The 15,951-nt window shown below is 40.3% G+C and overlaps 2 protein-coding genes across 2 annotated transcripts; both read right to left on the bottom strand.

Annotated features, from left to right (window-relative positions):
- Positions 1-14: 14 nt before the first annotated feature.
- jagn1a (jagunal homolog 1a) lies at positions 15-2,090 on the bottom strand. The gene is made up of 3 exons (XM_062402881.1): positions 1,981-2,090; positions 1,142-1,242; positions 15-1,049 (listed from the first exon to the last, which is right to left on the bottom strand). Exons 2-3 carry the CDS (start codon positions 1,228-1,230, stop codon positions 587-589), a joined length of 552 nt encoding a protein of 183 aa, XP_062258865.1. The 5' UTR covers positions 1,231-1,242; positions 1,981-2,090; the 3' UTR covers positions 15-586.
- Positions 2,091-3,168: 1,078 nt separating this feature from the next.
- Positions 3,169-15,232, bottom strand: col8a1a (collagen, type VIII, alpha 1a). The gene is made up of 3 exons (XM_062401951.1): positions 15,156-15,232; positions 6,883-7,186; positions 3,169-6,707 (listed from the first exon to the last, which is right to left on the bottom strand). Exons 2-3 carry the CDS (start codon positions 7,175-7,177, stop codon positions 4,771-4,773), a joined length of 2,232 nt encoding a protein of 743 aa, XP_062257935.1. The 5' UTR covers positions 7,178-7,186; positions 15,156-15,232; the 3' UTR covers positions 3,169-4,770.
- Between the last annotated feature and the right edge of the window lie 719 nt (positions 15,233-15,951).

Below are 15,951 nucleotides of genomic sequence, written 5' to 3'. Positions count from 1 at the left end.
TTAGGAAGAGTCCTTTATTTTGTATTTATGTTGTTTACAATGAATATTTTATCCATGTGCACAGACTGGGTATCTGATGCTGAGGTAAAATACCTGAAAACATAATACAATACATGCAGTTACCGTGGGTTACTTCCTTTATTAATGATAAAAATGATATTTAAAGAGGAAGACGTAATGAAGGAGCAAACATAAGCACATGTGGAGACTAAATAAAATAATGTCACTTTAACACAAACAGTAGAAGCCTATGTATTTATAAGCAACCTATTTATTTGATAATGAGTCCTGCTCCTAAAGGACCACTTTCTCAATTTGAATTAAAGTAGCAGTCCTGACCCAGTGATATAGAGGGTGCAAGGATGGTTGAATTCAAATTACACTTATCCATAAATGACAATAAATAAACAAATAAATAAATAAATTCCAGCATAAATTGTTAATGTTGCTCTATTTTGCATCTTTGTGAGAAAACACTGGTTTATAATATATGTTCTATGATATTTATGACTAAATAAGTTTCATAACAGATTTATAAATTAAGATGAAAACACAGTTTCTCCCAGTCACAACTTTCATCGCTCCACTATTTCTTCTTCTTCTCCTCTGTGGCATTGAACCATGAGTCTAGCAGCTTTTTCATGTAATACAGCTGCCAGGCGTGCACTTGAACAGCAACCACCATGATGAGGTACATAACAGTCACTGCGGAGAATCCGAAAATGAAGCGGTAGGCCTTTCCGTGACGGTAGAGCTGCTGCGCGACAGGAAACATCTCCATTCCACCATAAATAAGAGGTGCCATGGTGAACAGCCCTGCGCTAATCATGGACAAGACCAGGTAACTGATATTGTTCTTTGGAAGTGAAAGACTGCTACCGACCAGAGGAAGGAGGCTGAGCAGGTAGGGGTACTCCCACTGGTACGGCATGGACACTATGTCATGTGACACCAGGTTGAAGTGGCTGACGACCACCTGAGCAGCAACCAGCAGCCAAATGAGAAGGTGAACCAAGTTTAACTTCCGCACCTCTGACTTAAGGGAAGCACTGAGAAATGGAAAGAGGGATAACAGGTTATGTAATTCAATTTGAAGATAACATTTGCTTTTAGCAAGCAAGATCAGATGTAGTTGCCTTGCCTCATCTGGTAAGGTGGGGTCCCCCTTTCTCTGAGTTTAAATTCACTTCCATTGGTCCCACCAGGTCTTGGACCTACACGTGACGTCATGTTGAGAGAAACCTGACGAAACACACAAAAAAACAAAACACAAAGGCAGAACATGATGGAACCAGAGCTGCCAGTATACATGAGATGTCAGGAAGAAGTGAAAACTGTATCTACAGAGGGCAAGATTTTCAAATTTTTTGTTTTGACTGCAATTCAAAACCAGAAGATAGTGAAAACAATTGAAAAGCAGCAAATCCTCACATTTCACTTGCAGATGGTAAAGGCCTTAAATAACACGACCCATCTTGTGTTTGGAAACACTGGAATGAATCTGATCATAGAATCTTTGTATTCATGTTCTGTTTATATTTTGTCATTTATTTATTTACTTAATAGTTTACACTGGCATGCACCTATCTATACGTCTGAAATAAAGCTTTGCTAATCTTAGTTTTTCTCTAAGGCAATATATTAAACATAATAAATATACTCGTTGTTTAGGTACGCAACATTTGACACTTTTCATCTGCTCACGTCAGAATATAAGAAACACATGAGACCAGTGGTTTAGGTTTAAAAACCCATAAGAACTACAGCAGACACTTTATAATGCTCACACCTAGCTTACAGGCTAATTGTTAGTTTTCAGGCAGGTTAGCTGCTGCTGCTAACTAACCTGATTCAGCGTTCCCTTCACACACACAGACACAGACACACACACAAACACACACACTGAACATGAGGACTGGCGTCTTCTTGTCGCCAGTACAGACGTTACAAGGTCAAACATATCTTACGAACAAAGCTTACCGCTGTGTTTTCCTTTACGTGCGCTCGAGCTCGTTGCTTAAATTTGAGCAAACAAAAGATGGGATGAAAAGATGCTGCCGACGGGTCCGCGCATGCGCAGACACAAACACACAACCGGAAGTCCTCCAACCGCAGCATCAGCATCTGCTCCCCTCTCGTCATCTGAGCCGCGACATCTGCTCAATGTTCCTGCAACACAGGTTTAGGATAAACTCATCCGCTCTTCTCCGCTCTGCTGTCAACATAGGGATTTGACCTGCGCCATTTGCCGCAGGGCCACATTATTAAACACATTCATTCGTGAATATTGTACTGAAATTGAAATTTGATCTGAATGCACAAAACAGAGATGTTGAAGAGCATGACACTAGATTAATTTGTAATTTTTTCATTTATTACACATTTTATGTTAAACATATCTATATCTATACAGGGATATATGTATTACATGGCTGTTATAGCTTCAAATGCCCAATTGAAATTAAACTTATCAATTATGGTGACAATAGATAAATAAAAAAATAAATGAATAAGTAAACAAGTTCCAGCAGAAATTGTAGATTGTGCTCTACTTCAAATCTGTGTGAAAAAAACACTGGATTATTATATATGTTCTACGATATTTATGACTGAATAAGTACCCATATTGTTGGTTTATTTACAGTGGCCCTCACATAAAGTCTTTCACATTGATGAAGGATGACGTAAGTAAAAGTACAACAGGTTCCCAACAGGTTCCCAACCTGTTGTACTTGTCTGTGGTCCTTGGCAGGTGCCTGCTATGCTGATGGAAATAGTACAATATGATGTTGGATGATCTTGTGTCTGACCGATATCGTTCCCACTGTTTTTCGATAGACCTGGATTTTGATTTCCTTAATTCCCGAATGAACGATACATACATACATAATAAGATGAATATCATAATGACCTCTACAGTGATATTCTCAGATCAATGTTACATCATGATGCTGAGTTTTTAAGCTGCACAGCATACCTTTCCACATAGTGTGGCCTTAACAGTAAAAGTGTCAGGGAATTATTATTTATTTTATATTACAGCTTCATTCAAATGGATTGTCTTCTGTCAGCTTTGAAACAAAGATGTCCGAACAAAAGTCAAGGGTTGTTTTAATTAAACAATTTTTATTTAGAAAAACAACAATAGACAATAATAACATACATTAAACATTAACACACAATTCATTGGTTACACTTAAAATATTAGCCCCATGGTTAAAAGAAGAAACATTAATTTTTTCCTTTAAAACTATTGGTGCTTGATGTCCATTTCATAGCATATAGGTAATCAACAGATAAAATAATAAATTATTGACATAATTGTTGCTATGAATTGCTGCAATGTTCATGACTTGCTTTGAGTCCAATAACTGTCCTGCAAAATGAATGTTTTCCTTACAAACCTGGCAACAAGATATTAAATGAAGCCCACCAAGGAAACTGTGGGACATAATTTTGTTATATCACAAAAAAAATTACACAAGAGCAACTGGTTACATATGAAGTCCCACTGTTAAAGAGTTTCATTTAAAAAATATAGTAACCATTCATTTTAATTTGTCAATGTTTTAATTATGCTGCCATTACAATTACAATAGGGTTATGTATAAAGTTGTTACAACTTGAAATCATGACTTAAAGAACAGTTACAGAGTATTAACAGTTGAAAATTAAATTAAAAACATTAAGTAAGAATCTTTTAGGAAACAATTTATTTCTAAAATTATTCTGGTTTGAAATACAATACAGTGAAATCTTCATATAAATTCCTCTGTTTGACTTCGTTCAACAGCAGGATTGAAGGGAACATAACTTAACCTCTGTCGAGTAATTTAATTCATAGCTGCACAATTGTACATGTTCGCAGATCAAAGTTTCCTTGTATTTAGTACCTATGGAAATACTCTATTTATCGAGACAAACTGTCTGGTTAAATGTATTGCAGTGTTTATTATCCATTCAAAGGAGTGGCTATCCAAAACACTCGACTCGCAAATTTGTTTGACCTTTGTGATTTTGCATAAAAAAATATTTTAACCTAACCCTAACTCATCCATGAACAAATACAAAAAATTGTATTACATTCTTTTTACTTTGATTCTCTCTCAAATAACAAACCTCAGTCATTTTGTAGGTTACATGAATGTCTAAAATACTCAAGCTGCTGCAAAAGCAAAAACTTTTCATTATCTGCATCACTGTGAAGAGTGGAGAGACAAAGACAACATTTTTACAAAGGTGTGAACGTAAAATTGTGAATATCCTGCTAGAATGTCTTCCTACTGTATTTCACATCCTTGCCACATGGAGTAGCTGCCAGTTTTGAGGAGGTACAGGGACCAAATCTGACACTGTCAAAATGGTATCATTAGAATTTTACACATTAAATTGTATTTTCCATAAATTTTACACATTCCTCTGATGTGTTTACAAATTGCACACTTGTTGTTTTTTTCACTGCTGTATAAAAATACATTGAGAGCCATTTTAGGTCTTTATGGAATGTCTTTTCCACACCCTTTTTGTTTTCAAAGCTGTAAAACAAATATTATTATTTCCCAATTAAACAGCTATAAGGGTTTACATGATAAACGTTGCTGTATGTACAACCCTTCATTATCTTCTCCTCTCATATCTGTTATTGATCAACAGCTTGTTAACATTAAAAAGTACTGCTCTGTGTCAGGTAATTAAGTTGTTTTATATTTTACAAAACTATGCACCTATTTAGTTCTTACTAAAACCTCTCTCTCATTGCAGTTTGTTGTTTTACATTGGATACAACAAATACCCAGAAAAGGAGGAGTGCACGTACTGCCCAGCATAAAGTCCTGAAGCCTGATCTGAGGGCAGTTGAATATACACAGTATCTCCAGGTTGTAGAGGTAGCACTGCACTCCCTGACGCTTGGTCTAGGAAACCCTTTTTGTATTCATCATACGTATACATCACTGGCTCATTGTTCCTCATCAAAGCCACCCAAACATTGGCTCCTTTGCAATGGATGTGGTAGGCAAAGTAATATATGCCAGGCATGTCACAGGTGAAAATTCCTGTCTGGGGGTTGTAGTTTTGGCGACCATTGTATAGGAGCTTGTCAAAGACAACTGGAGTGCCGACAGGTGGAAAGGGAGTTGTTAATACAGCTGTGAATGCTGGCATTTCTAACCCACTGACACCCATTACTTCTGCCCCATTGCCGCCATACTTGCCCTTCTTATCATAACCACCAGCCTTAACACCGTCGACTCCAGGGCCCATTACGGAGAGTACTCCAGCCATGTCAGGAGACAGTCCAGTTGCTCCAGCTGGGCCTGGTGGCCCAGGAGGGCCAGGCTGACCTGGTTTCCCAGGGGGTCCTAATGGTCCCTCTTTTCCTTGGGGTCCTAAGGGACCAGGAATACCGGGACTCCCCTCACCTACAATTCCCGGTACACCAGGTAGACCACCATCTCCTTTTGCCCCAGGAAGACCAGCAGGCCCAATTGGTCCTGCTGCACCATCCATTCCTGGGATTCCTTTAGGGCCTTGAGGTCCCACTTCACCGGGTAGTCCACCGTGTCCTTTTAGCCCTGGAAGTCCCGAAGGACCAGGGTTACCAGTCAGACCTTTGTGTCCATCATCTCCTTTGACACCACTTGGCCCTGGGGGTCCTCTTGGCCCTGGTTCTCCATTGTCTCCTGGCAGACCACCCTTACCAGGTATCCCAGAAGGACCAGGTTCACCCTGGCCTCCATCAAGCCCTTTAGGCCCTCCTTCCCCACAGTCTCCTTTAGGTCCAGGGGAACCCATAGCCCCTTGTGGTCCCAAGGGACCTGGATGACCAGGTGAACCATTTGGTCCAGGGGATCCAAGCATACCAGGCAGCCCTCCGTGTCCCTTTTCTCCTTTTAAGCCCGGCAGGCCAAGTGAACCACCCATACCTTTATCCCCCTTTGGTCCTGGGAGCCCTGGTTTACCAAACCCAGGCAGTCCTGGCTTCCCTGGCAAACCTGGTGGTCCTGGATGTCCTTTGGCACCTGACACCCCTGGCTGTCCGGCAAGGCCATTTTGACCTGGCTTTCCTTGACCAGGTAGCCCTGTTGGGCCAGGCTGTCCTCCTTCACCAGGTGGTCCAGCTGGTCCTTGCTGTCCAGGATGTCCTTTCTCTCCTGGTTGTCCATGTGGGCCTGGTGCCCCATTCAAGCCTGGTTTTCCAAAACCAGGCAGTCCTCTTGGGCCAGCTGGTCCATGGGGCCCTGGGAGACCTTTGTGACCAGGTTGCCCTGGCTGACCCATTCCTTTATCACCTTTGGGTCCTGGTAATCCTGGTAGTCCTGGTAGCCCTTTGTGACCTGGTTCTGCTTTTGTCCCTGGTTGACCTGGTAGTCCCTGCATCCCTGGTTTACCTATCCCTGGTAGCCCAGGTGGTCCTGGGGGACCCTGAGGTCCTGGCTGTCCAGCTGGTCCATTCTCACCGCTAGGACCCATTTCACCCTGTGGTCCAGCCTCACTATTTCCTCCTGGCTTGCCTGGCAGCCCTGGCAAACCTGGTTTTCCCATCCCAGGCACTCCTGGTGGACCAGAAGATCCAGGTTGCCCCACAGGTCCTGGTTGTCCATTTCCTGGAGGTCCAGGAGGACCTTGAGGCCCCTCTGGTCCCGGTGGTCCAGCTGGACCAGGCTCTCCTTGAGGAATTCCTTCAGCCCCACTGGGAATTGTCTGTCCTGTAAGGAATGACAAACACATTCAACGTGAAATTGTAAATTCGAAAATCCAAATTCTTCTATTACGTGTGGATAATACAAAATACACAGATCAAAAAAATTACATATACTAAACTTTTGGTTTTTGGAAAAAATTTGCTAGATAAATATACGCACAAATATTGATCTTTCTCACCTTTATCTTGACCACCATTATAACCACCCCCTTTACGAGCATTTTCTTTGCCCTTGTGCATGGGCATCTGTGGTAGCTCCTTCCTGTACTGTGGATACTGCATATAAGGCACCTCTTTTCCAAGGTACTGTTGCTGGGGAAAGCCTTCTTTGCCCATGGCCATATGTTGGTGATGCTGCACTGGCTGGTATGGCTGAGGGTGTTGCTTGTGTCCATAGTATGCACCACCACACACATAAGTCAGTGCTGCAAGCTGTAGCACAGTAAGGGAGAGGGGGGCAGGGAGAGGAGCCATGGCCAAGATCTGAATGGAAGATAAAGAACAGAAGATATGAGCGAGGGGTTTATCTCTTCTTCAGTTCTGCATGCTACAGTGTGGTAACATTTTAGCACTTCTTGAAAAATCATGAGTTCCGCAAGTCAGTAAAGTCAAGAACCTTGTTTGCAAAGTGTAGGCAGTTCAAGATCACACTCTGTCTACCTCTGCTGGTTATACATTGGAACTATGCATTGGTCTGCTCAACACTGGTATGTGTTAGGTTGTGAGCTTCTATGTAAATAACCTTTAAGGAATTTCTACTAATAGCGGTGACACTAAAACAACATTCAGAACAGGATTTTGAAAAGTTTTCCTTTAAGGAATAACTTTAAGACATATATCCGATTGCCTTTGTTCCAAATCAGACACCCACTAATTCCGAGCTATAACATAGAGATGAAATAACCTTTTGTTATTTAGCAAATGTTTCCTCCCATATATTTTGCTTTGTACCTTCCTATTTCAGTGTTAGTTTGACACTTTCAAGACATTATAACCGTGTGTCTTTCACGCAGATGGGGGCTGGAGTGGATCTTTCTACAGTTGTCCACAAGAGGGCATCAAAATAACCGTCATACTTTTACATTTCCTTGAAAAAGGCTTTCATACTTTGGGGAATTAATCAGTTCTATTATCTGAGTTGGCAGCCCCACATTTCATCTTTACAGAGGTAAGATCTGCAGTCCTGTAACATACTGATGTGCACAATATTATACGTTTGTCAAAGGACAGTTTGGACAATGTACACAATAGGTAGGATTTACATAGAATTTGTTGTAAATTAAAAAGTTGTGCGTCAGCACTGCTTTAAGACAATTTGCCTGAACTTCATTTGCTTGACACTTGAACTTTAAGTTTATAGGTAGTGGGTTAATTTTTTCTGTCACCAACTAGCTAATGCACTGGTTTGTACATCACTTCCATTGGCATTAATTGGAGCATTCTTGTGGTTCCTGCATTAATACCATGAATTCAATCTCAACACAGTAAAAATACTGATTAATGACAAGAAAAGTAAAGTGAGTAGATGACATAGGAAGGAGAACAGCAGTAAAGAAATACTTAAAGTAGCTCAAACTAAAAGAAACATACATCCACCCAAACAACTCTAAAAACAAGTGAGGAAGAAGAAGCCATTCACGTGCTTTGCTAATATTAAGTCTTTTACAGCATTCAAACGTCTCGTCCAACAAGTATACGTATTTCTGAGAAAACACAGTGGTCCTGCTGGGCACTTCAGCTATGTACCTCATTCACCTCTTAGCTTTCTGATTAAAATATTCACTAATAGAACAATGGGTTTTTCACTCCACAGTCCATGAATAAGACATTCAGTTCTGTTATTAAATCATTCTTTACAACTACCATCTCCATCTTAGCTGTCGCATCTCCTGCCTTACTCCCGCTCTCCAGGATCAACCGTGATTTCATTCACAGTTTTATCACATCCAAGTCATCTGTAGCTTTTCTAATTTACATCCTAAACCACATCCTCGCTGTCGACTCCATCACTGGCTCTTTGGATCTCTTCCGCCCTTTCACCTTTTCTCAGTCGACTGGTGATTTTGACATGGCCGTGCCACTGTCTCCCCTCATGAGAACTGGCCTTTGAAGGAAGCCCACCTAGTTTCCACGAAGACAGAGGCCAGACATGCCGAAGAGTCCAGAGGAATGCCATTTATTTTTTTCCCAAAAAGAACCGGAGCCTATTTTTGACCACTGGGCGGAAGCTGTGGCCTCAGTGGATCTAGGTCTGCAGAGAGAAGTGCAGAAATGGCCGGTAACGCCAAACTCTAAGAGTCACACAGGCGAACCTTAGCATTTAGCTTTTCCCATTGTCTGTGAGAGGCTGTGTTAACGTCCCAGGCTGCAAAGATTGATGCTATGTATGACGAGATAGATAATGGAAACTAACTGAGAAGCTGGAGATGGGGGAAGATATATATGATTTTTTAATACCATTATAACTTTTCTCATTAGTACAATTATCTTTTAGAAGTGATTTCATTAATCCAACAAATGACATTGATAGTCCTTTAGATAAGCTGAAACTACAGAATCGTATATCCACTATTTATAGCAAATGAAAGAGAGGTGGGAACTGGGTGTGAGGATAAGAAAAAAAGGGAAGCATTGACACTGAGACAGTTGTAAGGATAAAATAATCAGACATGTCTGACAACAAGCACTCAGAGCCAAGACATGTTTTTGTGAAAGAGGTGCAAACTTTCCTCCTCTATCTAATTGCATGCCAGAAATTGTCACTACTTTTAAACAGCAAAACAGAGAATTTTTCATGACACAAAAAGAACATTTCCAAACCTAAATAAGAGGACAATTGTCATTATACCAAAAAACTAGTTTTATTTACATATGTCATCAAGGTTAAATTAGGAGTGATAATTAAAACTCAGGCTTGATTTTAGAGATTGACCACCTAACAAAAAAGTTTGGAGAAATCAGATAAAAACAAAACAAGATATTGTGCTATTTAGGGTCAATTTACAATAAAACATTTTTTATTAAATTAGATAGATAGTTCTGATTCAATAATATATGATGTGAAATTTGATGTAAGCGTTCAGGCGAACATGATCATGTCAACTTTCATAGAGAGGTTTAAGAAAAAGACTGTTTTTCTACCTTTTAGGAACGTCCCAGCTCAGTGTTGGTATGTGTGAACGGATGGGTGTTTTTAAAGGGCTGGAAAATTTGAACTACAGATCAGAGGGACCCGTACAACGAGGGTCTGTTCGGAGTCACATAGCAAAGCCATAACATTGTCATGGCAACCGCAGAGTAGTGGAAACACCTTCCATTTTCACCTGCTCGTTTTTTCTCAAGTACATTCTTCTCCATAGGTGCTGCCTCGTGAGTGACTAGTACACACAGTCGAGCCACTTTCAGACTCTGACATAAACATTCACCAGCAATTTCCATGTTTTAACTTGTTATTAGACTAAATGGGAAAAGAGAAGGCAGCAGTTAAAACAAAGTGACTATAAAGACGACTATTATGCCCTTTACATTCAACTTTAAGTGCTAGCGTCATCCCTCCATCTATATTCTTACACAAACATGAAGTCACTTATGACTATGTGACAGTATTCCTGAAGGCGTGAGTAACGTGATGTGAGCTGTTTCTCACAATTGTAGGATTTACAGTTACATTTTTTCACACTCTGGTGTAAAACATTCTGGTTCACACAGGGATGACTCTATGACATGCGGTAATTCGTAACAGTGACACGAACAGGAATGGCTTCCATGGTCTACATTTTCATAGCAGGCAGATTTCACCATGAGTGTGTTGATTCATTTCACATCCTGTTCACACTGACTAGCTGACGGAGAGGACACACACATGCATATTTGTGAAAATATATAAGAATTGTAGACAAATGCACAAACACACAAATCATGCAATGGACACTACTTATGGACACTACTTACTTGAGACTTAATATTTTTTAAACCAAGTTGGAACCATTTCTATTGTTTGATAATCACTTGAGTTTCATATAATTGCATATTTATATCTTATTGCACTACATAGTTTTTTTTTTAAACAAAATGAAAAGTCTACAGGCACGCCAGCGGCTACTATGTTTAACATGTAGTAGTATAGGCTGTAAAGATGGATGCCATGACTGATCCCCAAATGTGAAGCCAATGCATTGAATCGCCACCTGGTGGTTGGCTGCAGATGGGACATGGAGCCAAAGTACACATTAAATACATTTTTCTCCAACAGGATTTCTTTCATTTAAGGTAGTCCTTTTTACACCAATCTATGTCCAAATGGTCATTTTCAGGCAAGTTTGGTTTTAACTAGTTATTTGATGCAATAACAACAGAGTGCAATCTCATGATGACAGCTGAGACTGATTTGTGATTGGTTGAGCCTGTGTATCAGCAGGACCTCACCGTCAAATGACATCATCAGCGGGAGATGTCGGTGTTTGCATTTAGGATATTCTGGCTTCATTTCAATGTTTGCTAGTGCTAAACACAAAGTACAGCTGAGGCTGATGGGGATGTGATTAGTTTTGTGGTTACTTGGTCATAAGGTTAAGGATTGGACAAACTGTAATTGCAATGGAGGTGTCCTTAAGGAAAAGTCTGGGGATCACCAAAGTTATTACAATTAATGAGGTGAATAAGGTGCTAGATTAAAATAACCAAAGTTGCTTGGACTCATTCTTTGGGGTCCATGAATGTTTAATTGCAATTTGTCCTGTAGCTGTTGATGTATTTCAGTCTGGACACTGTTGTCCCTGCTGGCATGTGTAAATAGCCCATCCAGGATCTACTTTTTAACATTTGCTCAGGCTGTAAAAACTAATATTGGCAAACCATTGTGTGAATAGCCCTCTAGCAAAGTAAAACTCCCTTTCTTAATTTGTTCACACCCACTTGATCCCATCCCATCATCCAAACACATTCAGCCAACACATTTACCATTAGACAACAGCCAAGAGGGACAAATATCTGTGGTTTCAACATCTGCTGCCAGAATCATATGTGGTTGGTCATACACCACTGAGCTCTCAGCATGTCCTGCCTGGGCCAGACAGTCTCAAAAATAAGCAAACCTCAGAGTCGTCTACATCATTTGTCTACATGTGCCACGTGTGTATGAACAAGCATGTGTGTGCCTCTGCTTCCTCGACTACTTCCAGATGTCCATCTTCCTGACATTTAACACAAGCGGAACACAGTGAACTGTCCGTCAGGTGTATGACGTTAGAAGACTCGGGGAGTGATATATCTGTAAGCTGTTGTTTTTGCTGAGTCAACCTTCTCCCAACCTTATGCGAGACGCAATCTCCATAAAGAGTAAAGAAAGAAAGACAGAAAATATACAGCGAATCAACAACCTCCTGTACTAGTGATTTCTCACTACAGGAAAGGGGTCAGGGAGCATCAGGCAGCAACATCTAACTCATTTTAAACCTAAAAAAATCTATGTTTGTGTTCAATAATGAAGTTTATTACTTATTTTTATCTGCGTTTCTTTGTTCGTAAGCCGGATAACGCAAAAAAGACCCCACAGATTATCATGAAACTTTACTGTGAACTGGGGGGATCCTGGATTTTGTTCTACCTTCAGAAACATTGTGGGATTTTTTCAATATTCTCATTGATTTCTACAGAGATTAACTCTGGATTTTGATTAAAAAAAACATCTAGGCAATAATAAAAATCTGGATCTAGAGAATTTTAGAGTGGTTTCATAAGGGGCCGGATGGGCCTTGGCCGAGGTACGTATGCTCTCTGCTGAGTTCTATTCCAGTTTGCTTCAATAATTGAAGTAACATGGCCAATATTAACGATGAACGCTGTTGTGTAGCTTTACTGCAGTTTCAGGAGAAATCAATAAACAAATGTATCTGTTTCTTCAAGAAAGGCAGGGAGACCATTATTTTGGGGGATAAAAGACTGCAGTGATATTGCTATTGTGTGCCAAAAAAGCTAAATTATTGTCATGCTTGCATCATAAATGTAATGTCTGTTTGCGCCCATCTGCCTTTTTTCTCCCCTTTGGAAACATCCAGCTCCAGTGCCCTGGAGCCACTCAGTGACCTTGCCTACTGCTGTGGAGGTCAGAGGGGGAGACGGTGGGTCTCTTTAAGCCACCTTGTCAACAGAGCAGGGAAAAGAGCTACAGAAAAGTCCAGTGGTGGCCATTTGAGGTTGAACAATGGATCTGTTGAGGTTTAAGTGTTCTTACATGCACGTATTACTTGTGCTTTGAGATTATGTGTGCCTGCAAAAGTATTTACAACCTAAAACAGTAACTTATTCAGCCACATTGGGTCCTACTAAAAGTTTGCCCCCATTGCTTTGCTTAAAAAAGGCAGCCTGACCAAAAACTAGTGTTTAAATCCCACTGAACATGTTTGGCAAACCGCTCTGCCTTCCTGCCCGCACTGAGAAGCATTTACAAATTCAAACTTAAGCCAGCGGTGCGCTCGCACTCAATCTTGGTAAGTGCACTGAGGCTGTGGTTTCTCAGGGAACAACATTTGCAGCTCCACGGCTCCCTAAATACAGCTATTATCACAGAGCACACCTCATAAAATTAACACCTCTTCACGTCACGCTACGATTGTCCCCGTTCAAACAAATCTCCCTCTCACACACACACACACATACACACATACACACACGTACACACGCACACACACTGACACAGCTGTGCAGCAAGTGTTTGCCTCTTTCCCTCTATTTTACCCGACCATCATTCTTGGTTTGCATTGGGTTCTTTTGTCTCTTTGTCTTGCACATTCCTGAAGTTTGTCAAATAACGGATACATGGAGGGGCAATGCGCGTGCACATGCAAATACAAGCACGCACTACATTGAAAGTTCATCCCTTGTGCACAGGACCATCCACGATCTCAGGTCAATGCAGGGCCGATATATTCGTTTTAAAGTATGAAGAGAAAAAGAGAAATAAAAGCGAGAAGGAGAAATGCAGAACATCGAAAGATATTGGAAGCTTGTTTAATAGATTCTTTGGTACACAGCATAATGTGTATTTTCCTGTATGTCCATGAACACCAATCAAACACATCTGATCAGAGTAGAGTAGAAATAAGTGACATATTGCTCATCCAAGAGGAGAAAAGGTGTCATCTTCCTCCAAATAAAGCAAGAATAAAATTAGCCAAAGATTAGAACTCTTAGAGAAAACTGTCAGACACCATGGTTAGGTGCCACATGGTGATAAAACAAATCCACATAACACGAAAAAACTTTTTCTTTCAGTTTTTTTATTCATACTCATGCAACCAAAGGACTCTGGTCTTGAAAGGGTTCTGGTTGTATAACTGTATGGGTATGAAAGTGTGAAGCTCTTAAGCAAAAGATCTGAATTCAACACTTACTTCTGAATCATACAAATCACATCTGAGGTGTAGCCTCATAGTGACAGGCCTGAAAACATAACGTTTAACATTAACCCATATAAACGTATCATTGCTCTGTCTTTTTAGGCCTCGGATTCATTCCTCAGTTTGTACACTTCTCCGAAGTATTGAATATAACCCAGGAGATTTTATCTTTGTAGCAAGTGAATCATCTCAAAGTTTGTGTGACTGAGGCCTCGAACTGAAGATTATTGTCAGAGAAAGAGCGCTACAAAGCAAACCAGGCAACAGAGACAGAGCTGCTCTGTTTGCTCTGCAGGCTCTTCTCACCAAACTGCTGCACTTGCCCCCGTCGCATACATCTGACAGTTTGGCTTCAGCTTTCTGCATGCACACACACACAATCACAGACAGACACACAAAAACACACACAAACCTAAAACATTTGAATGTGCTGAAATATTTGCCTTTAGCACAGACTTTCTCTCACAGAGCTCATCCCAGTACAGCTCTGTGTCAACCTGGATAAAGGAGCTAAACTACAGGGAAACAGAAATTTGAGAGACACCACTCTGAATATGATCTCTCCATGATGAGGCACAGATATTAAACTAGCTCCACATCAAAGGCCAAATCTGTGAGCCCTATAAAACCCATCAGCAGCGGGGAACAGATACCACTGACACTTCATGTAATTTCAACTACAGAGAATAAACATGTGAATTCGGGCTTGAAATAGGACATTTTTTATTTTTATTGTCTATATCTCATATTTACATTGATTCATTTGAATCAGCACTTCTGTTTAAAATTTTAATCAAATCTGATTATGGAAATGTTTTAACAGAGTGAGAAATTGGATGTTTAAGGACTCTGCATTCCTGAATTCACACAATTAAAAGCTTGATTGGCTGCATAGTAAATCACAGAACGGGCAAACAATTCACTCAAGGGAATAAACCAACTTTCATGCAGATGAACATGGAAACTCTTGCATAAATCCCAATTGAATCACTTGTAGAGGTTAAAATCAAAAGCATATGAAACATTAGTCAAAGTGAGAATAGAGCAGTGCTTACCTTTTTGAGTGGTCGTTTATGGGGAAATAATCACTGCAGACTAACGGACAGAATATCAGTCAGACAGACAACCACACAGAGGGAGCCCTGGGATATGTGCTCATAACAGACGCACACATTAAGGACACAGCTTATATCTGCTGGAGGGTGGAGCCATGTGGGTGGGAGGGGGAGAGTGAGAGAGTGGGAGAGGAAGGAAGGGAGGGCTGGATGGATGGATGGATGGAGGGATGGGGCCTTAACCGCAAATAAATATAACCTCCCAAAATCTTATGCCACCATTTGTAGATCTAAAACATGCTCACATCCCGATGCTGAGCAGCCGCAGAGAATGATAGTGATGAAGAGGGAAGTTTATTTCATAAATGGTGTGATCTACTGTCACTAAATGTGATAAAGAGTGAATCTTTACTTGTGTGTATGAGCCTCGACACATGTAACAATTTATTTATGAGGGTAACCTCAAGTATTAAGTATTTATTTTTTCTGTTACCCAAATCATGTAATATAATGGCATATATGCATGTCACAGCTATAATAGGGTGAATTCACTTCTTTTTTAAGTATGAGACAAAAATAAGAATTAACGATTTGCTGTACCTCATATTAAATAACTTGATAAATTAAGGATTAAGCATTAAAATAGGCAATAAAGCATAGAATCAGTGTTGTAGTTAGTCACTAATCAGTGTTAGTGTCAATTGACCAATAGAGTGTAAAGTAAAAATTATACTATTTTAAAATTTCCACTATAATATAATATGTATTATATTTTGTCATATTCATTTTAATTTCG

The sequence above is a fragment of the Platichthys flesus genome, chromosome 13 (assembly GCF_949316205.1).
Source record: "Platichthys flesus chromosome 13, fPlaFle2.1, whole genome shotgun sequence".
In the NCBI taxonomy this organism is placed as follows: Eukaryota; Metazoa; Chordata; class Actinopteri; order Pleuronectiformes; family Pleuronectidae; genus Platichthys; species Platichthys flesus.
The sequence above is the reverse complement of the archived record's forward strand: the minus strand, read 5'-3'. Positions and strand labels throughout refer to the sequence as shown.